Source organism: Vicugna pacos, chromosome 2 (assembly GCF_048564905.1).
Source record: "Vicugna pacos chromosome 2, VicPac4, whole genome shotgun sequence".
NCBI classification, from domain to species: domain Eukaryota; kingdom Metazoa; phylum Chordata; class Mammalia; order Artiodactyla; family Camelidae; genus Vicugna; species Vicugna pacos.
The window spans coordinates 120,607,321-120,628,392 of record NC_132988.1 but is presented as its reverse complement, the minus strand read 5'-3'; the positions used below and the strand labels follow the sequence as shown (position 1 = coordinate 120,628,392).

Below are 21,072 nucleotides of genomic sequence, written 5' to 3'. Positions count from 1 at the left end.
ATGTTTACCTTGCTAGTGAGACTATGAAGATTCTCCTCTGCCCATTTTATACTTGACTTCATGCTCAAATTACTTGCTTTCAAGTGAATTAACTGATGCTGAGCACAAATGTATGCTAGCTGCAGCCTGGCCATCTCCAGTCGTCTCTCCTCAAGAACTTCTTGATTATCACAAATAGATGATGCTTGTATATCTAAAAGTTGAAAATTTTCTTCATTTGAACTTTCAACTACTTCATGTATACCCTGAAAGAACTGTTTTTTGGTATATAAGGTTAATGCTGCTGTGCTTTGCTCTTCTTGGCTTAGGTATTTTTCCAAGGAAAACTGAGATAAAAACACCAGTGGATTTGTCCCCTGACCCAAATGATAATGTCTGAAGAACATCATCAATTTTGCAACTTCATCAGTAAGTGTCTGAAGTTCATTACTGATCTTAGTATTGGTAGCATTTAGGATTCCTTGACTCTGCTTCAGTTTTTTAGTGGCTTCTTCTTCTTTAGCACTCAACCTCACAGACTTGTGGCTAGTTACTGAAGCCATCAACTGGCATTTATTACGTCGCTGAATTTTTAGGTTCTTCAATTTCTGCAGAGTTTGGACCTCATCCTCTAGTTTCTCTAGCTCTTTGTCATTAAGAGTAGGTGTCTTCAAATCAGAAGTTTTACAGGTTTTAAGAACTTCATCCAATGCTGCTCCTTCTAGGATGGGCTTGCCTGATTTTTGAAGAATGCTAAAAGCTTCCAATTCCTCTTCAGACAATACGTTCTGTTCATTCACATTCCCACAAAACCACTTCAAAAATGATTCATTGTCAACAGTCTCAAACAACCAGTCAAAATCTTCCCCATTAAGAATATCAGCTTTGGGATAAGCAATTTTTTTTAATGTTTCCACAAACTTCTTCCCACAACTCATGGTTTAACTACCCAATTTGTTTGTAACTGATAAGGCTTTATGCTGTCGATATTTAGAAAACAAATCCAAATAAAAACGAAACTAATTTTATGTTAAGTCCATAGAGAAAGGGGGAAAATATTTTTAGAATCTATGATTTCTCCTAAAGAGGAAAAAAAGACAAGTATTAGACCACAAGTAAGGCAACCATATCTTAAAAAAAAAAACACAGATAAACGTCAAAAGATAAGTTGGGAACTATCTAACCCAGAGGTAGCTGTAGCTGTAGCTGTAAAGTTTCATGAAGATAAAGAGAAACGAACAACTAGGGTTTAACTAGAACACTGCAACAGTACCAAAATCCTAATTAACAAGAAAATCTTATTTCTTCCAAAAATAAAGTGTTTTAGAATACATTATATTTTATAGAGCATTTCAGCTTTCATTTCAAAGTAAATGGATATAAACAAATCCAAGTCACCATGTGCCTAGCGGCCTCTTTTACCTGTTCTTCCTGGAAAAACAGAAACAATGTTAAGTTTTTTGAGAAAGACAACTAAATATTTACCTCGATGACTCAATCAGCACCCGCATTCGCGCAAGGGCCAATATCCAGACGCGACTAACCGAGCGCAGAGGAATCAGCCTCAGGTTTAGAAACTACCCCCCCCCCCCCCCCGGCTTGAGACGTACCAGAGGCCTGAGCCGTCATCAAACGAAGTACCTCAGACATTTCGTTATTTTCAACAAACGGACCACTGAAGACTCCACGAGGCGAACTCCAGTGACGGGGACAAGAGGTACAGATGAGGGGCCCAGCAGCACGCCTGCGGCACGCTCTGTGTGACTTTGTGCAAGTCAGCGGTGACACGTTTGCATGTTAATAAAACGTGTCACGGTAACCGCCGAATCGGCGTCCAAGACAAACTGCACAAACCGGGGCGGGGACCCACCGGCCTGGGCCGCGGCCGCCCGCGGCCGCACAGCGCCTCAGGGCCCGGCGGGTCCTCCCGCCCGGAGCTGCGGGCCCCACGCCCGGCGCCCCCAACCCCCCGGCGTCCCCGCCCCGGGCCCCGGCCCTTTGCCCTGAGGGCCGCGACTGCGCCGCGCGGGCAGGGACTCGAGCGCCTGAAAGACGTCCCCAGGCGCGCGCGGAAAGAAGAGGAAGCCCGGTGACCGATGCCGCTCCCACAGCCTCACCGTCCGTAAGGCCCAGAACTGCGACGCCGGCGCCACTCACCTCAGGAAGCTCGGTTCGCGCCCCTCAACAGCCCGCCGCCGCCGCGCCTCGCACGGCCTCACGGGAGTGTCGCCTTCGCGCGCGCGCTGAAGGCCGAGGCTGGGCCGCGGGGTGGCCGCCTGCGCAGGCGCGGTGCCGGAGAGCGCGGATCCCCGGGGGGCCGTCTACCAGCACGGAGCGATCTGATTGGCTCCCCGCCGCAGGGGCGGGGGCGGGGCGCGCGTGGGGCGGGGTGGGGCTGGAGGTCGCCCTGCGGGGAGGCCCCTCCCGGTGCTCTCTCTAAAGGCCGGCCCTCAGGCAGCCTGGCTGGGTCCGGGGCGCGCACCGGAGCCAGCCCGGCCCTGCCGGCCGCTGGCCGCGCGCCGGGGAACCCGGCCCGGTGGCCTCTGCGTCCCGCCCTCCACCCCGGAGCGGGCGTGGGCGAGCTCGCGGAGCCGGGCGGTGCGCGCCGCGCCGCGGGAGCCTCTCGGCTTAGTGCTTCGCTCGCGTCGGTCTGGTACCGGGAACGTTGTTTTGCAAGCGCGCTTAGTTCCCAAGCGCTCACCTGACAAGCCCATTTTCAAAGAACAACGTAAGAAGTTGAAACTAACGCATACAGACACGGAGTGAGCAAGTGTCAAAGACGAATTTAACTCGAGATGAAGCACGGTGTCCGCGGAAGACGCCAGAAACGGAAAGCGCGCAGTCAGTGAGAGAAGCGGTGCGCAAATGAGGTCAAATCTGGCCGATGCCCAGAGCTGGGGTTACCTATTGTATTGGACAGAATTCATTTGCATCTCTACCAGACAAAAATCATTTTTAACTTACCAATCTACGTTTACATCTGAATGTAAAGGTGCAAGGTTGGGGCCCTGGTCATTACTACATAGTACCTCCCCACCCCCAGCATCAAATGGCCCTCGGGTGGCTTAGTTAGATAATGTCCTAGTCTAGTGTGACATTGGAAGGGCAGACGTGTTCTGGATAACTTCCCTTAATATTTTTAAGGAGAGAAAAAATAATGTTCTGGGGCAGACATCATGAATTAATCTTGACTTGAAGTTACTTCCTATTCATTGTTCATTTTGTTTCATTTTTTATTCTCCTCTTCTAAAAGACAGTATGCCTAAAATGATGGGGAAAACAAACGTTACAGGAGAAAAAATTCAAAGCAGTGCCTGGCCTGAACCCAGAGGCCTGGACCCCGGAGAGGCTGGTTCCTTTGGTATGCTGGGAGGCTAGGTTGGAGCCCCCGGACTGGGGAGACTCCTTTGGCCACCGTGGGGACGGGTATTGGGGTTGGGGGCATGCAGCCGGGGACAGGAGCCCAGCCGGCTTAAAGGGAGGAAGTGGAGGCTGAGCAGGCAGCGTCTTCAAGAAATTCTGCTGAAGAGGCAAAGAAGGAGGGAGAGAGAGAGAAAGCAGCAGGAGGACGTGAGATGAGGGGGTGGGAATGCAGAGCTGGGGGGAGGGTTTGGGTTTTGTTTTGTTTAAGATGGGAGGAACTTGGGGATATTTATAGACTGTGAGGAGGAACTCAGAGGAGACAGAAGATGCCAGAGAGAAAAGGGCTGCTTTACAGAAAGATCCCTGAGGGGCAGGAGGGTGAGAGCCCCAGCACAGGAGGCTGAGCTAGAAGCCCACTGCCCAGTCTTCCTAGTGACTCCTGCATCATTTCCTGGGCCCACAAATTCTCCATGTGATTTCTGAATTGCTGACCTACCATAGTTATTTGCTTGAGAGACGTTCGTGGGGCCAAAAAGAGCCATAAAAATATAAACATCAAAATGGCATTAGCTCCCAGGGTACAAATGACAAATACTATAGGTTTAACTATACACTCAGAAATGATTCCTTGAAAACTTGACTTATTAGAGCATTTCTGTACTTGAGGTTGCACCTGCAATTTAGGAAAGCAAGTACCTAACACTTCCAGGACAAGCTTTCTTTCCTCCAATCAAAATCATCTAGAGTTTTAGTGGGGAACTTGGCGGAGTTAAAAGATAAAGGGAACCCAGGAATGAGTCCCCCTGAGAAAGCCCAGGAGACTCAGCAGGACTAAACAGGCCGAACACAGCTGTGAGCATCACGTGCTTTTGTTGTTTCCTTCCTTCCTGTGGAAATCCTTTCTTTTATCCTATTGATATTAAGAAGTATTTTAGGTTTTCTTTTCAGACACTGAACTGCCGTCTGATGTTAAAGAGCATCTGCTTTTGGAGGTAGTTTTCAGTGATGGTGGCGGGACTCCGATCTTCAAGTTGGGAGTGACACTCCCAGTGTGAGCAGTGACTGCAGTAACAGAAGTGACAAGCCGGGGGGGGGGGGGGGGGCAAGAGACAGATGCAGGGAGCCTTGTGCACAGGGGATAGAAGAAGTCGGCGAGCTCAGGCAACCTGGGACCTGGAGGGGCAGGGAGCGACCTTGAGGGCAGCCGCCTAGGGCCTGATGGCCAGAGAGCAAGTCTGCATGATTCTCTGTTTCCAGCTGAGCAAGATAGTGGCTCTTCTTCTTGCTCTTCTATTAACCTTCCTGTTCAGAAGAACACCCCGCGTACACCTTACACCGTGGGGCTGGGGGTGGGGGGGCGGGGGGAGAGTGAGCTTGTCTCCTGGCACATTGACAGTCACGTGACAAAGGTGAAAACTCAGTCCTCAAATTCAGGAGCGGCTGGGGTCAGGAGCTGACCCGGATGACCTGACGGGGGTGGGTGGGGGCGACAGGGAAAAAGGGCTGTCCGGAAGGGGGCACAGAGGGGCCTGGGGTCTCATAAAGCACCTCGGGACTGGCTGAGGAGGCAGAAGGCAATGAGGAGGGGCTGAGAGCCCCTGCAAACGAAGTAGGGGAGAGGTGTAATCCCATTTACATTCTGGAAAGATCCCTGTGGGACTAGTGCAGAGGGCCTGGCCTGGCGAAGGAGTGGGAGTGGAGGAAAGGACACAGCCTGAAAAGGGCCCTGCCCGAGTAGCCCGATTACCCCAGCACCCACTGTGGGTTGCCATAATCCCAGCAAAGATGTGATCAAACCAGGTGGAGGAGACTCGGGAACCACCTTCCAGAAGAGTCACCAACCAGAGCTGTGGGGTGCGGGGTGGTGAGTGCAGAGGGACAGAGGGACAGAAGGGAGCAAGGGTGGGAGGGGGCTGAGTGGAAGGCCCAGAAGCAGTGGGGAGAGCACAGGCACCTGGGTTTGACCCTGGAGGTGACGGGCAACAAGACCACCCAAGGAGTGGCAGGGAGAGTGTGGGCAGGAGGGCTGAGACCCAGGCAGGCGTCCCACTTCAGGGGTGCTTGCTGTAATCCAGGCTGGACGTACAGAGATGGCATTTGGCAGCCGGAGGGGCTTCCCAGTGGGCTAGGTGTGGTCCCAGGGCCATCACCCTCCAGTAGGTGACCTGGGAAAGGCAGGAGCCTTCCCTGGGCCTGTTACCCGTCTATGAGATGGGCCCAGCCTGAGGACATCAGTTGCTAATTACCTACAGTAAGTGCTTAGCGCGGCTCCTGGAGCACTTACGCCCTCAATAAAAAGGGATGATTTAAAATCATAGGAATATTGGGAATTCAAATACCCCCGTGTACATTCATGCCCAGTCCCTCAGCTCAAGGGCTGAGCTGCACTCCCAGTAGGAATTCCCTACTTTTCTAGAGATGTCCCTGGGGGGCTCACACAGGTACAAGGCCAGAAGACTGCTTCCGGCTGGGAGAGGGTGGGGGAACTGATTCCCCCTGGGTCCCTGTAGGTTCTCTCCCACAGACACCCCAAAACCCACCAGTAGGTCTCACTGCGCCACCTCAACGTGCTGTGGCCTGCCCACCATGGCAGCCCCGGGCTCCCAGGAGAGCCCCATTCTGGTCCCCAGTTCCTGGTACTCAAGGTGGGCACTTCCTCCCCTGATGCCCTCTTCTGGGGCCATGCCATCTCACCCCCTACCCTGCACAGCAGGACGTTCCAGGGTCCCTGAGGACAGGTCCAAGGAGGGCTTCTTGCTGTGAAGCCCTGAGAGCCAGCAGCTGCTGTGCACAAAGGGCATGGGCACACGGAGGTGGGCTGAGGGCACCTGACAGAGACGCCTGGCTGGCACAGAGCCCCATGAGCCCCAGAGCCAGGGTGAAGCCTGAGGCTGGCAGCAATAGGCTTGGAAAACAGGTGAGGGTGGGGGTGGCTGCCAGCTTAACCCCAACCTTCATCTCCAGGTGTGACCGTCCAGGGAGGCAGCTGTGACGGTGGGGTCGCGGCAGCTGGCTAGCCCAGAAAGCAGAGGCTGTGGTCAGGGTGGTGAGGACCTCCCTATGGAGGCTGAGGGGAGGGGAGCAAAACGCAGTGATGGAAAGAACTAGAAGCCAGAGAGGTGAGGTATAAAAATCTGTATTTATGTTACAAAGACAGAATGGTACAGCACAGTCCCTCCTGGCGAGCAGGCGGGTGGGTGGCCCATCTCTCTCCAGCGAGGATCTTGTAGTGCCCACCTGGCCAGCACCAGGCCCCCAGCCGCCCCAGACTCTGGCACAGAACCTGCCCTAGTGCCCTAAACATGGCCAGGGGGTCGAAGTCCTGTGTGCCCAGTGGTGGGGAGGGGACTCCAGGTCAGCTCCCAGAGAGAGACTGGCGGGGGGGGGGGAGCTGCCTCAACCAGCAGATGGGGACTGTCTGGGGCAGACAGGAGGGTGGGGCCCTCAGAGAAATCGTTAGGTGCATGGCTCTGTCTGCCCAGGAGAGCAGGCCTGGGCACAGGGCTTCTGAGACCTAATCTGCACTGGCAAACTCCCCAGCCAGCTGGGCCTGCACTGAGGGTGGGGGCCACCTCACAGTGAGGATGCGGGCCCCAACCTGAGCCTGGGGTTCCAGGATCTCAGCTGCCAAGTGCCACACTGGCCCACATGGGAGGGCACAGAGAGAGAGGGTGCAGGCACCCCAAGTGGCACTATTCTGGTCATGTTTGCTTTCCACAGACCCCACAACAATCCTCTGGGTCCCCGTGGCCACCGGCAGGGGCCAGGTGTGTGAGTAGCTCTAGCACCAGACCCTTGCTGGTGTCTGCTGGTGGTGGGGAGTGTTAGCGGGACCCCAGCACCCCGAGGAGGGCCAGTGAGGCCAACTCCTGGTCCACATGGGAACTGGGGCGTGAGAAGCCATGGGCTAAGCTGCCAGAAGGCCAACTGAAGGACACAGCTGGTCACCTGGGCAGGACTCTGCTGGCCAGAGGTGGGAGCAGAACCTCCCCCAGGTGTTAGGGGTGGGGTGGTTAGAGAGCTGATGCTTTAAGAATCCAGGACACAGACCATCCCAGAGGTCTACAGTTGGGTCTCCTACAGCAGGCTCTTACACACAGGTGTTCCTGCCCTGCCCAGAGGGTTTTGGGGTCCTTGCCAGAAACACTTGGTGGGCATGCTCAGGCAGATGGGCAAGGCCCCTTCTGGGCACTACAGACCCCATCGGAGCTGGAAGGAGATGCTGACAGAACAGTTTTCCTTGCAACCACCAGCACAACATGTGGTGGTCTCCCAACTCCATGCACTGTCCCCCCACAAGCCCGCTCTCCACAGCCATCCCAGGCCCCGGTAGGGCAGGTCCTATGCCAGAGCTGTCCCCAGGGACCTCTTTCTGCCTCATCAGGCCACCCACCCTGGGGTATCCATCTGCATGACCAAAGAGAAACACAAAATTTCCCCCCACGATCTGGAAATTGGTTACAATGCACCAGAGAGGGGAGCAGACACTGCTGTGGGTCAGCCCCACAGCCCTGCCACCCGAATATTGCTCTGTGGCCCCCGGGGACAAGGATTTTGAGAACAAAAGGCCAGGAGAAGCCTCCTAATGCCCAGGCCTGACCACCCGGGGTGAGCGGTTGTCTTCAGCAGCTGCCAACGTTTGGAATCTGGAGCCCTTGCCCCCAGAGGGAGAAGGGAGGGTTCGAGCTGGGTACAGGGAAGAACTTATTTCTCTGGGTAGCAGGCCACTGACCAGAGGCCAGGCAGCACAGTGGGGGGCGGGGGGGCAAAGAGCAGGCCCCTCCCGCCAGGTGACAGAAAGCAGCCCTGCTGTCACACAGCCCCCACCTGACCTGGCCTGGCCGTCTCGCTCCCAGGAAGCCCTGGCTGCCAGGAGGGGCTGCCCACGGCGAGGAGCCCAGGAGGGCACCTGTGGGGCAGGTGGGGCATCCCGTGAGCCACATGGAGATGCTGGTGGTGGTGGTCGGGGTGGGGCCACACACAGGACACAAGGCACACTTGGACGACGGTGACAGACGGACAAGTCCCTGAGACGCTGGGTCGCTCCCACCCCTCAGCAAACAAGGACGCAAGGACGGCTAGGAAAATAGAGTAGAAAAATCTTGTACAGGAAGCAGGCGGCACCACCGACAGCACTTGGCCGGAGTCTCTAGAGCTCTTCCTCCTTTTGAAAACATCGCTCTCTTGTTTTCTGGGGAAAAGCTTCTCTCCCGGGAGCCCTGTTCTGGGCTGCTAGGCAGTGCAACAATGTTTTGTTTTGTTTTTTTGTTTTTAAGGGAGATGAGAGAGCCCTCTGAGGACCCAGTGGTTTCAACTCCTGCCCCTAGCACTCCTCAGCCCCTGCTGGGAGGAGAAGTCCCCCTCCCTGTACAGACTGGGCAGGTGAGCCAGGGGTTGGAGGGGGATCCAGGCACAGGCCAGGGGCCAGCATTTGCCCATCTGACCCCTGAAGGCCCCAAGGACATGTGCTCACTGAGCCCCCGGGACCTCTGGGTCCAGTGACCACGTGTCTACGTGTGTGCATGTGTGTGCGGGCAGGCGCGTGTGCCTAGGCGCGTGCGTGTGTGTATCTGCGGGATCTAACAACAGAGCAGAAGCCGCCCAGCTTGGAATGGGGTGGCCTGGCAGCCCCTAGAAGCCCAGCCCCAGCTCCTGACACCTGCGGGTGCAAAGGTCCCTTCCACCCACCTGCCCCAGGCTGCTCACCCGAGTCCCGCCCTTCACGGATCCCTCTGTGCACGCCTCAGGAGCCTACGTGGACCGACAGATGGATAGACGGACGGACGGAGAGCCACGCCTTCCTTCTTTCCTCAGTCCATTCCTTTCTCCTGGGATCCGGGGAGGGGGTCTGAGCTCCCCATGGTGGTTATTAAGCCCCTCACACGGCGCCCGCCGAGGTTTGCAGCAATGATATTTAATACTTCTGGAATGATTAGGAATCTGAGAACAGACCGTGGGCGGCTATGCTGGGCTCTGGGCCGTGGGAGCCGGCCCGCCTCCTGGAGGGTCCCTGCCCAGGCGGGAGGAGCGGGCGGCGCGGCAGGCCCTGACCAGCAGGTGGGCGGAGGCGGGCAGCCCGGGTGGCAGCTGGAGCTTCCAGAATGGCACAGCAGTGGGCCCGTGGAAAGGCTTTCAAGGACTGGAGGGCGGACACACTTGGCCGGGCGGGCAAACAGGCCAAGGAGCAGAGGGCAGGGCCTACGAGAGGCCAGGGTGGCCAGGCCGCCTGCAGGGGGGCCCGAAGCCGCCGTCACTGCCGCCGCCACTCTGCAGGCTGCAGTGGTCATCCACGTCACTGCCGCTGCCAACGCTGTCCAGCTCGCCGGGGCCAAACTCCATGCCCTCTACGTCCACTTCTGGGGAGAACGGAGGAGGGGGTCAGACATGGCGAGGGCACCAGCCAGGGCTTCGGAAGCACACTGCCCAGCCCGAGCCCGGCTCCGGCCCTCCTGGGCACAGGCCCCCGGGCCTCTGTGCCTCCCAGTCCTCATCCCGCCACTCTGCCACCTCACGCAGGGCACTCCGAAGTGCTGGGAACGCGCCGTAACATGGGCACCGGCTGCCCGCTGCTTTCGCCCCACCCCTGCCCCAGGCTGCCGCCCTGGCCAGCCCCACCTGCCCAGTTTCCCACCAAGGGCTGCACAAAGCCTGCACCCAAAGGACTGTAAGGGCTGTGCCCACGTCCCCACCTTGCTCCGAGTCGTCGGTGGAGACGGCAGAACCTGTGCTGTCTGTGCGCACGCGCTCCAGGCTCTGCACCGACAGCTGCTCCAGGCGCCGCTTCAGGAAGCGGTGCTCCCGCTGCAGCTGCTCCTTGATGCTCAGTGCCCGGCGGTCCTGCTCCTCCAGTTTCTGGGGGCAGGGGAGCTATGACGGGGGTGGGGCACCCTCCCCACACCAGGACCCGCACTAGGGCACAGAGGCCAGAATAGGTTCCCCATCTCCCACCCAGCATGGGTGGGGGGACCCCCCCACAGCCTAATGCACCCCCTTCTCCCCTCTACCAAGTGGTCATACTAGATGTCACCTTCCAGCCCTGTGCTCTGTGTCTGCTGACCAGCTTCACAAGGCCCACAGCCACTAGCCAGCTCGGCCAAGCCAAGTCACATGTGGGCCTGAAGCCCTGGAACAGTGCCGCCCAGCCCTGGGCTGACATCCCCTCCTGACAGTCCTCCCCACAGTGGCTCTTCCTGCACAATCCGGCTGCCCAGCCTGCGCTGCAGAGCCGCCCCCTCCCCCTCACCTGCTCCACGCCTTCCCGGGCACTGAGACGATGCCTGCTCTGTGAGGGCCCCCAGGCCCCCGCTGTGCCCCGTGAAAGCTCCTGCCACCCTGCCTGGGGGAGCCCAAACCTCTGCAGGGTGAGGGGGCCCTGTGGGAGGACTGAGACCCACCCTCGTGGCCCAAGTGTCACAAGACCCCCAGACCAGCAGGTCTCAGTCTCAAGGCCTCAGGGGCCCAGCCTAGGCAACGTCTCCCTCGGCCCACACCTCACTGCCACCCCTGGAGATCAACTCCTACTCTGCCCCGAGGAACTCCCCACCTCAGGGCCACCTGCTTCCCACTGGCCTCCCAAAAACCGCATCAAAGGAACGCCCTCCCACCCCTCCCACCCAACTCTTCCCTCCACCTGCTGCCCCTTCAGCCTGGGGCCCAGCGGGGGCAGTCTGCAACCCACCACCACCTCCCACTCCCATCCCACAAAACCCGCCCTGTGCCTGCCACTACCTCGACCCTCAGCAACTCCTGCTGCTGTGCCCTCAACCGCTGGAGACCCCCGGCTCCCACCCCACAGGCAGGCCCTCTGGCCACTCCCCCAGGGTGCACGGGAACTGGCTGAGGTCAGCCGAGGTGTCGGGGTGGAGGCGGGGGCGCAACCCTGCTCACCTTGATGTGCATCTTGGCGCGCTTCAGGAGGCTCAGCGTGGTATGGCGGGTGCTGTCAGGGCCCAGGGGCACCAGCTGCTTGAGCTGCTCCAGGTAGAGCCTGAGTTTGGCTCGTCTGAAAGAAACAGAGGCAGAACAGTCAGGCAGGATGGCTCAGCCTGTGGGGGCAATGACGTTGCAGTGGAGCAGCCAGAGAGGCCTGGGGGAGGGTGGGAGGTGACCAGCCAGACTCCTGCACGGACCTGCCGAGGGTCCTCTCTGGGGCTCCCCTCCCAGCCTGGCTAGCAGCTCTCCCAGCCCCCGGGAGCAGCCTGGCACCCACAGCCCTCTGGAAGCCCAGCCCGCGTGACCAGCCAGCCCGCCAAGGCCCCCCAGAGCCTCAGAGTGCTACAGCCAGGCCCTAAGAACCCCAGCTCACCCCACTGTCCCCACCCTCTGCAGTGAAGTTCAGGAGTGGGGGGGGCAACTTGGCAGGAGGAGAGGCGCAGGTGCTGGTCAGGCTCTCCAGGAGATCCAGGGGGCCCCAGACAAGATTTCCATCCCCCACCTTGCCAAGTGCAGGTCATTCTCGTCACCACAGAAGCATGACTCCATCCAAGCCAGGGAGGGCCACAGACAAGCCCCTCCACCCGAGTTTGGGATCCCTTGGGAAACTGCTTTGTTCTAGATTTTTGTCCTTGTGTCCTTGCAGATGAGTGCAGTTTCCCCACGAAACCGGAACTGGGAGACTCAATGGCGTTTGCTCACAGTAGGGGCCTCAGGCAAGGAGCCGTGACATGCATCTGCCCTCCTTCCCTGGCTCCTTTCATCCGGGGGGCAGGCTGGTGGGGATCAGAGGGTGCAGCTAAGGCTCACCCCCAAAGCTCACTGATGGTCCGGGGCTCAGCCATACCCATGTGTCCCACTGGGGCCCCTGCAGGCTGCCCAAGTGGTCTCCAAGCAGAGATGCTCTGCTCAGGCTGCTCTCAGGAGAGGAACCGGGAGGGGAACCCCAAGGACATGGGGCAGGGGGCTTCTCTCTGAGGCTCTGACAACCCGCTGTCCAATGGCCCTGCATCACCAGTGCCAGCACAGGCTCCCTCCCCCAGCGGGTGCCAACCCTGGTGGTTCGACCTTTACATCCACACATTCCAAAGCCCCAGAAAACCCAGAATCCCCTGGCTTCTGGGAGGGAAGAGGGCATGGATGGGCAATTCCTTTGGACAGAGGGGGTCCCCGAAACACAGGGAAGGAGGGGACAGCTGGTGTGGGGCAGGAGCCCATCTGCAGAGCAGTGATAACAGCCCCACCCCAGAAGAGGAGGGCTGACCATGCTGCGACCGCGGACAGAAGTCTGCCACCCACGTCCACGGGGCGCCCTCCCACTAACTAAGTACCTCCCCACCTGGCACCTCAGCCCATGGCACCCGAGGCCTAGTTCTCCAGGTGAACTCCAGTTAGGCCTTAGAAAGAACTTCCAGGACATGAAACAGGCTGTGCTCTGCCACCAGGCCACACAGACCTGGGCCCCGGGGACCTGCGTTCAGAGCCAGCTCCAGGCTCTGTCTTAAAGCCACAGAACCTTCAGAGAGGAGCCCCAACTCCACACACACACAGGGCTGGGGAAGGGGCATGCCAGAATCCGCACAGCCCCCCAGAATCCGAGACCCTCAGCCCCTCACCTCCAAGGTGCAAGAAGCTGCACCAGTAAACGGCGCTCTGTACTCAAGGACGGCTCGCTGATCACAGACCCCCTCCCGACGGCCCTCCACCCTGCCACCTGCACTAAGCTCACAAGTGGGGGTGCTGGCCCACTGGGTCTGTAGCAAGTGGCAGTTCTCACAATCTACCGTTTGGGTACATATGCGGCATGCGATCTTTGCAGAACACTAGAAAACGCAAATCAAGAGGGAAAACAAACGAACGAAAAGTACCCCCAAATTCCACCGCCCGGGGACAGCCGCACCATCGTTTTAGTGTGTTCTACATTTTCATGTCATGAACGTAAGTGAAGACAGTCAGCCCACCTATGTAAAAATATGAAACCACCTATGTGACAAGTGACCCAAGGAAATTCCAAATAATCAAGCAGCAGACACACACGAGAGACTCAGCAGGACACAATGAAGAGCAGGAAGCATGCGTCTCCAGGTGACGTGATTGGCAACGTTTATTTCTTTGGCTTTGTCTTTTTTTTTTTTTTTTTTGGTATTTTCTATGCTAAACAACCCCACGTTACTTTTACAGTAAAAAAACACATTTGTACAAGAAAGAAAAAACACAGCTGAAAGACAAATAACAGCAGGAAAATATCTGCAAACACGTAACAGACAAACAGCTAGTACTTATGACATTTGAGCTCATACATCAAAAACAAGAAGAGGAACATTTTAACGTGTAAACGGGCAAAGGACACAAACAAACAGCTAATCCAACACAAAACTGGCTGCACCTCAGTGATCTAGGAAACTGGGAAGCTCACCAAGGAGACGCTAGTTTGGGCTGAAATGGAAAGGTGTGCCTAGCCGTCGGGCTGGCCAGCGGGGCAGCTCCAGCTTCCTTGGTGGGAGAGCACTCGGGACAGCAGTTCTGAAGGGCCACCAGGGTGACTCAAACCCTCGACCGGCAATTCTGCTTCCAGGGTTTTGGTCCCACACACCTAACCCCCAGCACAGACCCAGCAGGCTGCAGCCCCGTCTGTTTCCCGGGGGGGCCATCACTAAGAACCCTGCAGTACAGCCGCGTGTCCTGTGTGGGCACCAGGACGAGGGGCGAGGAGAACGCAGACACAGGTGGACAGCACTCACGTGGGGTCAGGGGAAAGGTCAAGTTAGTAAACAGCAGGTAGCAAGGTCCTGCCCTACCCGTCGGTACCCATGTGGAGGAGGAGGACGCAGCCTTGGCCTCCCAGCTGCCTAAGACACCGTCTCTGGGGTGGGCACAGGGAGGTCCAGAGCATCAGCATCGTACGTGAACAGACTGCTTCAGAAATAAAAAAGCAGAGGCTTCTCAAGAGGCAGAGAGGACGCTGGACTACATCCGTGCCACGTTCAATACTGGATGCCATGCCCAGCCAACCCCCAGGAGAGCACCCAGCCAGGACTGCAGGGCTGGGAACCTGCTCTGCCAAGGGCTAGCTGAGAAGCCCTGCCCTTCTGAGCCCCAGGGCCCCATCCCTGTGGGGAGTGGGCATCCCCAGCACCTCCCGAGAGCTGGACAGGGGTGCCAAGGACCTGCAGCTACACTGGGCTCTTGCTAAGCCCTCCTCTGAAGCTGCTACAGTGCCCCAGGCCCTCCGCCAGCACCCCATGGCTGCGCCCAGCATTCCTGGGAGCTTTGAAAACCCACGCTTCCTGAAGGAACCTGTGTGGATTCAGAAGGCAGAACCTGCCTATGGGAATCACTGCAATCGTGTTAATAGCAGCTCCTGCCTCCAGCGGCTGCCCACAGCCCAGCCCTTGACACTGGCCCTAGCCAGCTTTTCACCAAAAGCCCTCAGCTCCTGAGAACAGGACCCAGTGCTCCCGGGCCAGATCCCACAGCACCTGAGAGGCAGGGTCTGGCAGAGCCACACTCTGAACCTCCCTAGGCCGCGCTTCAATCAGTGGTTCCTCAGCAGGTGGGATGGGGAGCAAGGCAGCTCCCCTGTATTTCCTAGTTGTTGGGAGGCTCACAAGGCCTCGCATGGCTGCATCAGGCAGACAGGAGTACCTGCAAGGCAGGCCTTCCTCGGAAGGGTCCACTCAGGACCTCGGTGACCATTCCTGTGCTGGGAAGAGGTGGGCAGGGGCTCAGCTGAGGGCCCCTCCAGCCCCACACTCAGAAGCTAAAGCTTGGAGCTGGGCTGAGGAGGGGTCATCCTGCCAAGGAACGCGTGGCCTCAGGACCCCAATTCCCCCTGGGTCAGCAGCTGAGCGCCAGCCCAAGCAGACCCGCTGGAGCTGCTGTCTGCATGGGAGGACAGGGAGGGGAACGGGAGGTCAGGGTGGGCCTAGGGGTGGCCGCCGGCTCAGAGCGCTGATGAAGGGAAGACCCGCAGGCCCTATGAGGCACGCCTCCAGGGAAGGCAGTGTCCAGGGCCTGCCTCCTGGGGGGCCAGCCAGGTGACCCAGCTTCCTTCCTTCCTTGGGACAGCACACGGCCCTTCCTGTGGCCAGCAGCCAGGAGCATCCGGCATCAGCATCAGGCAGCCACAGGTACAGCCATGACTGAGGTCCCCAACAGGGTCCCAAGCTCCAGGACTGTGTGCTTCTCAAGGCTGTCCACACCCAGGAACAGAAGCCCCCATATGGGGCTGGGGGAGAGTGCACACATACCCCAGGCTACCCACCTGCCCCACCTCTGCATCTCTAAAGGGCCCCGTAAGGCCCAGCCTCAGGACAGGCTCTGGGAGAAGGAGGCGGAGGCCAAGGCCAGGGTCAAGGGGCAGCTGCAGGGGTCAAAGACCAGCCTTTGTCTTCCTCCACAGGCTGCCATGCTCTTGCCACCCACCCTCCCCCGTCATCCCCCGCTGCACTGAGGGGCTGTTCTCCCAGGTACCACCTGGGGAAGCCTCCCCCAGAGCACCCCCAGGCCCCCGGTCCTACTCAAGGCTGGCTGTCTCCCCCGACCTGGGAGCAACCCCAGGGCCTGCCTGGCTCTCTGGGCCCATGCTCTTGCCCCACCTCCATGGTCTCTCAGGAACCCCACAAATGCACAGGAGCAGTCCAGGAAGTGCAACTCCTCCAGGGAACACGGCGTCCTGTCCCTGCTCAGCGCCCGCCCAGCAGAGGCCCCAATCCCAGGGGAGCGGAAATTGGCGCTGCCGTGGGCGTAGATGCAGGGGGTGGGGACACAGAGAGTGGGCCAAGCTCCAGGGCAGGCCAGGAGAGCTCATCTTGCATGCAGACCCCAACTCCACCCCACTCCAGCCTAAGAAACGAGTGAAGAGCTGGCCCATTCCACAGAGGGGAGCAACAGTCAGGACAAGGCCACTGCCTGGCATTCTGCGGGGAGTCATCCCCCCCTGGCATCAGGGCTCCTGCCTCTGGGGCTTCTGTACCCGCCCACAGCTCCTGGTGGCCCGCTGGGATCAGCCATGAGGACGCCTGTCCACAGGGGCCGACCTGCCCATGCCTCACCCCCGCTGCAGAGGGAGGCCTGCAGCCAGAGCAGCCAAGCCAGGGCCAGCCAGGGGAAGGAGGCCGGCAGCAGAAGGCGCAGGGTCCCGGGGCCGACCGGGGCTGGAGGGGAGCCTCCTGGGGCGACAGTGCTGCCCCTCCTGCCTCTCACTGCAAGCCCGCAACTCCTGACAGGAGGACCGCAGTGGACTTGGCCCCGTGGCCCATGGGTGGGCACCAAGTGGACTCTCTTGGATCCTGCCCCGCGCCAGAGCTTCCCACCAGCCTCAGGTGGCCTGGGACTGGCTGTCCATCCCACTGCCTGCAGGCAAGACTCTAGTGGGAACTCCTGGGAAGGCAGGCCCCAGGGTGCAGGGGGCCCCAAACCAAGAGGGCTAAAAACTTCCTGGTGGGACGCTGATCCTAAGAGCTAAGGAGCTGCTCCTAAAAGGGCTCAGACACCCCAAAACAGCTGGAGCTTCTCCTCCAGGGAGCCAGCCATGACCGAAGCACAGCACAAGGGGCCCTGCCCCAAGTTCCTGATCCCCACCTGGCTCTGGGCTCTAGGCCGAGTTCCCAAGAGCAGGGCTTGGACCCCCCACTTCTTCCTTCTGGCATGGGAATGCCTGAGAGCAGAGCCTGGCCGCTTCCGTCAAGACTGATCATTCCCAAGACGAGGGCACAGCCCGGCAGTGCGGTGAGCCGCGCAAGGGCACAGACGCAGGGAGTCGGCTAGAAGCTGGAGGTGGGGGAACAGGAGCTCACTTACCTGTGCTTTTCTAGTTCATTGTGTGAAGACCTGTTTAGAGAGACAGAAAGACAGAGTTCACTTCACCACCCTGCCACCAGAGCACAGGAATGATGGCTCTGCCCAGGGGTCTGGGAACCTGCAGACAGTTGAGGGGAGGGGCTGGGCCCCAGAATGGTCCAGGCCAGGGAGGGCTGGGGCAGGTGAGCAGCTGCTGACCAAAGACTGGGAGACCTCACACCCAGTGACAAAGACAGAACACACAGAGGTGCCCAGCCAGCAGGACGGTCTGGGTCCCCCCCCTCAGAAGGGGGAGAGTGAGGCCCAAGGAGCCGCAGTAGCCAGTCCAGGGGCTGACCCACCCTGTGCTCCCAGGGCTGCCTGGGCACTGAGCCATCTGCCTTCTTGGCTCCCTACTCCCCGAGGCTAGTGGTGTCCCGGAAGCCACCTGGGCTGGCACAGAAGATCAAGGAGAGGTGAGCACAGAGGCCAGGACTTCAGCACACAGGCATCCTGTCCCACCATCACCAGCTAGAACACCAGCCCAACCCTGTCGGGTTCATGCTTACAACCCACCATGTCCATGGGGACACCCGGGAACAGAGTGGCCCTGGCACATGAGGGATCCGCCCACAGGGGCCTCTGAGACACGGGTGCTTCCTGGGCCAGTGGGGAGACCGGGCTGTCCCCTCTGCTTCCTTTCAGGGCCATGGTCTGGCAGGACTGGCCTCTCTGGGGCAGTGGCCCCATCTGCTACCCAAGCCCTGCCTGCCTGGCCCCCCAGACAGGAGCACAGAGTCTGAGTACCACAGCGTTCGCCCTGCAGGCCAGGGAGTGGACAAGGAGGCAGTGCAGCCAAGCATCCAGTTCCAGGTCACCCTCCCAGTCCAGGCAGGAATCCCGCAGACCCAGCCAGGGCCCCTAGGCCTCCCCAGGACACCCCACATGTGGGCAAAGGGTCCAGGCCCCAGACCATGCCCCGTGCCCCCTACCTCTCACTCCTTCCTGGAGCCTCTGCTGACCTCTGCCTGCCTCCCTCACTCCCTCCTGCTCCAGGAACTCAGCATTAGGTGTCTCTGGTCCCTTCCCCTGGGGCCTGCCCACCTTGCTTGCCTCTGCCACCTGCCACGGTTCGTGGTCCCACCATAGCCAAGTGGGGCCCATGGCTTCCCCTCCTCCCACCATGGCAGCAGGCTCCTAGGCCTACCTGTGCAGCCAGGGAGAGCCTCCAGACCCAAGCTCCAGGGCCTCGAGGGCCTGCTGGTCACATGGGCTGGGCAAGGAGCCTCAGAGCCTGTGCCAGGGCTGGCCGGGGCCAGGAGAGGGCACAGCCATCAGGCTCCCTGCCGGCCTGAGCAGCAGCCTGATGCTTCAGGTCTACAGGTCTGCTCACTTGTGAGGGACGTGGAGGTTAGTGAGAGTTATCCAGTGTAGAGAGAGCCTGCCGACCTGCCCCTCACAGGCTGGACTGGACCCACTCCTAGAGGAAGGGGCACTGCTCCGGCAGCCGGGGATGCAGAGGGGCCGAGAACCCTCTTGAAGCTCCTCCCTGGTCCAGACACTGGTGGAGCCTCATAGGAAGATTCCTCACCTGGGTCCCAGGAGCATGGTGGCCTGGGGAGGGAGGCAACCCCTGGCCAGGGCTGTGCTAAGCATGTTCCCAGCATCGCCGTTTGCCCCAAGTCAGTCCCTGAAGGAGGGCATTCTGCCCACTTTCCTGTAGGACCGGACCCCTGGCAGGCCGGCTTGGCCCCCTTCTGCTGAACCACGGCCCTCGGAAGCCGTTCCTGTAGCCCTGGTAACCATGGGGGCCTCTGTCTCCCCTACGGGCCTCTGTCTCCCCTACATGCTGCCCTTCTGCCCCACCAGCCACCCTTCATCCCAGTCCCTGCACAGCCCATCCCGTTCCCTCTCCGTAGGGGGTCGCAGAGCCTCACAGTGTGGAGCTGCCCTGCCGAGCCAGGTTCTGGACCCTCTGGGCCCTGCTCTGCCCTGGCCCCTCATCCTCTGGATGGGCTAAGGCCCAGTGGGGCCAGGACAGCTGCGTGGGGCCTGAAACACCAGGGGAGCCAGGCTCCACCCAGAGGAGCAGCTAGGAGGTGCATCCCAGCTCAGGAGACCCTCTCCGTCCCTATAAGATCTCCATCCCAGCAGAATGCAGGAGGCCAGGATCCCACCTCTGAATAGAAGTCCCAGAGGTGGGAGGGTGGCCCCAGGCCACTATTTCAGTCTCTCTACGCCACAGTTTCCTCAGCCCTAAAATGGAGATAAAAGTAACATCTCCTTCACCAGTTTGGGTGAACATTAACTAGCATGTGCCTGAGAATCTCACTTGGGGTTCTAGTTATTGGCTTTGGGTACCTTATGCTGTGGGAATAAAAGGTCATAGCGTAGAGTTTTCCATGGGTGGCAGGGTGCGTAGGACAGTGATCACCGACAGCAAGGCCTGGCTGGCTCACTGAGGACGCCTGTGACAGTGGTGTCCCCCGATGCAAGCATGTCCTTCCCCAAACTGTCCCCAGAAGGGGAACAGGGGCTGGGACTCAGAGGCATGTCCAACCAGAGCAGATGGAGACTCAATCAATTCCTTGCCAGGCCCAGGGCGCCAGGACGTCACAGGGGATGGGTCCTTGTGCCAGCCTTTCTGTTTCCCAAGAAATGAGCAGGCCACAGGAATGAGCCGCACCCTCTGCCAAGGGGCCCCAAAGCCCCCTGGAAGTGCAGCTCCCAGCCTAGTGACATGGTCCAGGGCCAAAGTGGGCCCCTGGACAGTGCCAGGTGTGCTGCGGTCCCACGGCAGCCAGGAGAACAGCATCCCATGGGAGCCCTACTTGAAGGTCCTCACTCCCGACCCAGGCACGTGCACCCCAGCCTTCAGGCTTCTGCAGCTTGGGTCCAAAGCCCGGGGAAGAAAAGGGGTAACCGGCAGCAGGATGGGCTGCTGCACAGCAGTCTGCGACTTCTTCCGGCCCCTTAAAAAGGGACTTCTGTCCCCAGGAAGGGGACCCTTTCACTGGTCGCCGGAGTTTCACTTGTGCCAGGAGGCTGGGTGGGAGCGGTGGGCACCGTGTAAGCGGTGGGGGCCCAGGGCAGGGCCTCCGTGAGTCTGCTTTGTGCAGGCCCCTGGGGTCCGGGGACTCAGCCCAGTAACGGGGCTCGGCCCTTGGAGACAGTCGGAGAGACGCCTCTGCCCGCGGCGAGCAGAGGTCAGGGCGAGCAGCCCCACGCTGCTCTGAACCGCGCCTCAGTTTCCCTAGACCCGCAAGGCAACGGCCTGCGATCCTGACAACTTTTTTCCTGCCCGGAAAAGTCCAGAACAACTCGGGGGCGGGGAGCGGCTGCGGGACGAGACCCCGGGCGGCGGGCGCTGTACGCGTGGCACTGTTTACGCGAGAGGCCGAGGAGGCGCGGCCCGCAGGAAGATGGCGACGGCGCGGGCGGGGCCGGCCGGGAGGGGCTGCCGAGGCCCAGGCGCACCTCCTCCTCCAGGCTGGCCGCCGGGGCGCACGGCGGTGGCCCGGCTGCGGGCTGGGGTCAGGCCGGGGGAGGGCGCTCGGGGGCGTGAGCCCCCGGCCCCAGGCCGGGGCGGGGGCGCCGCGCGAGGGGCGGTACCTGTTGTTCGGGGCCTTGCGCACCAGGCCGGCCGCCTTTGTTTTCTTCCTGGCGAAGTCGCCGTCGAAGGGCAGCACCGAGGCGTAGCCGTGCTCGGCCTCTGCGGAGAGACGGCGCGGTCAGCGGGCCCCCGCCCCGGCCCCGGCCCCGCCGCCCGCCCGCCCGCGGCCCGGCGCACAAAGGGGCGCGGGCGCTACCTCGGTCCCTGCGCTCCAGGTACTCGGCCGCCTCCAGCAGGATCAGCAGGGAGTTCAGCTCCATCCTCCCGCCCGCCCGCCCGCGCGCGTTCCGGGACGGCGGCGGCCGCTGCCCGGCCCGCTCCGGCCGGCTCCGCTCGCCGCCCGCCCCGCGCGCCCGGCGGCCCCACTTCCCCGACTCCCGCGGACTCCCTGCGCGCTCGGCCGC

The 21,072-nt window shown here is 60.0% G+C and overlaps 2 protein-coding genes across 10 annotated transcripts in view; both read right to left on the bottom strand.

Annotated features, from left to right (window-relative positions):
* Positions 1–2,340, bottom strand: part of HAUS3 (HAUS augmin like complex subunit 3) — a 147,688-nt gene extending 145,348 nt beyond the window's left edge. For 2 of the 6 annotated variants that reach the window (XM_072947998.1, XM_072948005.1), the window contains exon 1: positions 2,137–2,339. Coding sequence is in view for 3 of the 6 variants with exons in the window: in XM_072948017.1 (XP_072804118.1) it covers positions 9–917 (909 nt within the window). In the remaining 3 variants the exon portion in view is untranslated. Of the gene's footprint in view, positions 1–8; positions 1,060–1,464; positions 1,558–1,589 lie in introns of those variants that run through there. The other 4 variants (XM_072948017.1, XM_072948013.1, XM_072948025.1 and 1 more) reach the window with 4 other exon arrangements.
* A 4,122-nt stretch (positions 2,341–6,462) lies between these two features.
* On the bottom strand, positions 6,463–21,072 carry MXD4 (MAX dimerization protein 4). 4 transcript variants are annotated; one of them, XR_012063065.1, is made up of 7 exons: positions 20,865–21,024; positions 20,668–20,767; positions 17,077–17,106; positions 11,230–11,344; positions 10,032–10,209; positions 8,210–9,698; positions 6,463–8,179 (listed from the first exon to the last, which is right to left on the bottom strand). XR_012063065.1 is itself a non-coding variant. In XM_072947188.1 (6 exons), the coding sequence occupies exons 1-6, from the start codon at positions 20,926–20,928 to the stop codon at positions 9,541–9,543; spliced, it is 630 nt and encodes a 209-aa protein (XP_072803289.1). In that variant the 5' UTR covers positions 20,929–21,072; the 3' UTR covers positions 6,463–9,540. The 4 variants fall into 4 exon arrangements, 2 of the variants coding, with proteins under 2 accessions (XP_072803289.1, XP_072803278.1); XR_012063066.1 differs by having other exon boundaries at positions 6,463–8,420; positions 9,049–9,698; XM_072947188.1 differs by having other exon boundaries at positions 6,463–9,698; positions 10,032–10,194; positions 20,865–21,072.

What these genes read in the sequence shown, in the direction of transcription:
- MXD4 (XM_072947177.1), bottom strand. Translation starts at nt 20,928, where the DNA reads ATGGAGCTGAACTCCCTGCTGATCCTGCTGGAGGCGGCCGAGTACCTG. An exon ending in CGCAAGGCCCCGAACAACAG is followed by an intron (nt 17,107 to 20,667) that starts GTACCGCCCCTC and finishes CTCTCTAAACAG; the next exon opens with GTCTTCACACAATGAACTAG. An exon ending in CACCGACGACTCGGAGCAAG is followed by an intron (nt 9,699 to 10,031) that starts GTGGGGACGTGG and finishes CGTTCTCCCCAG; the next exon opens with AAGTGGACGTAGAGGGCATG.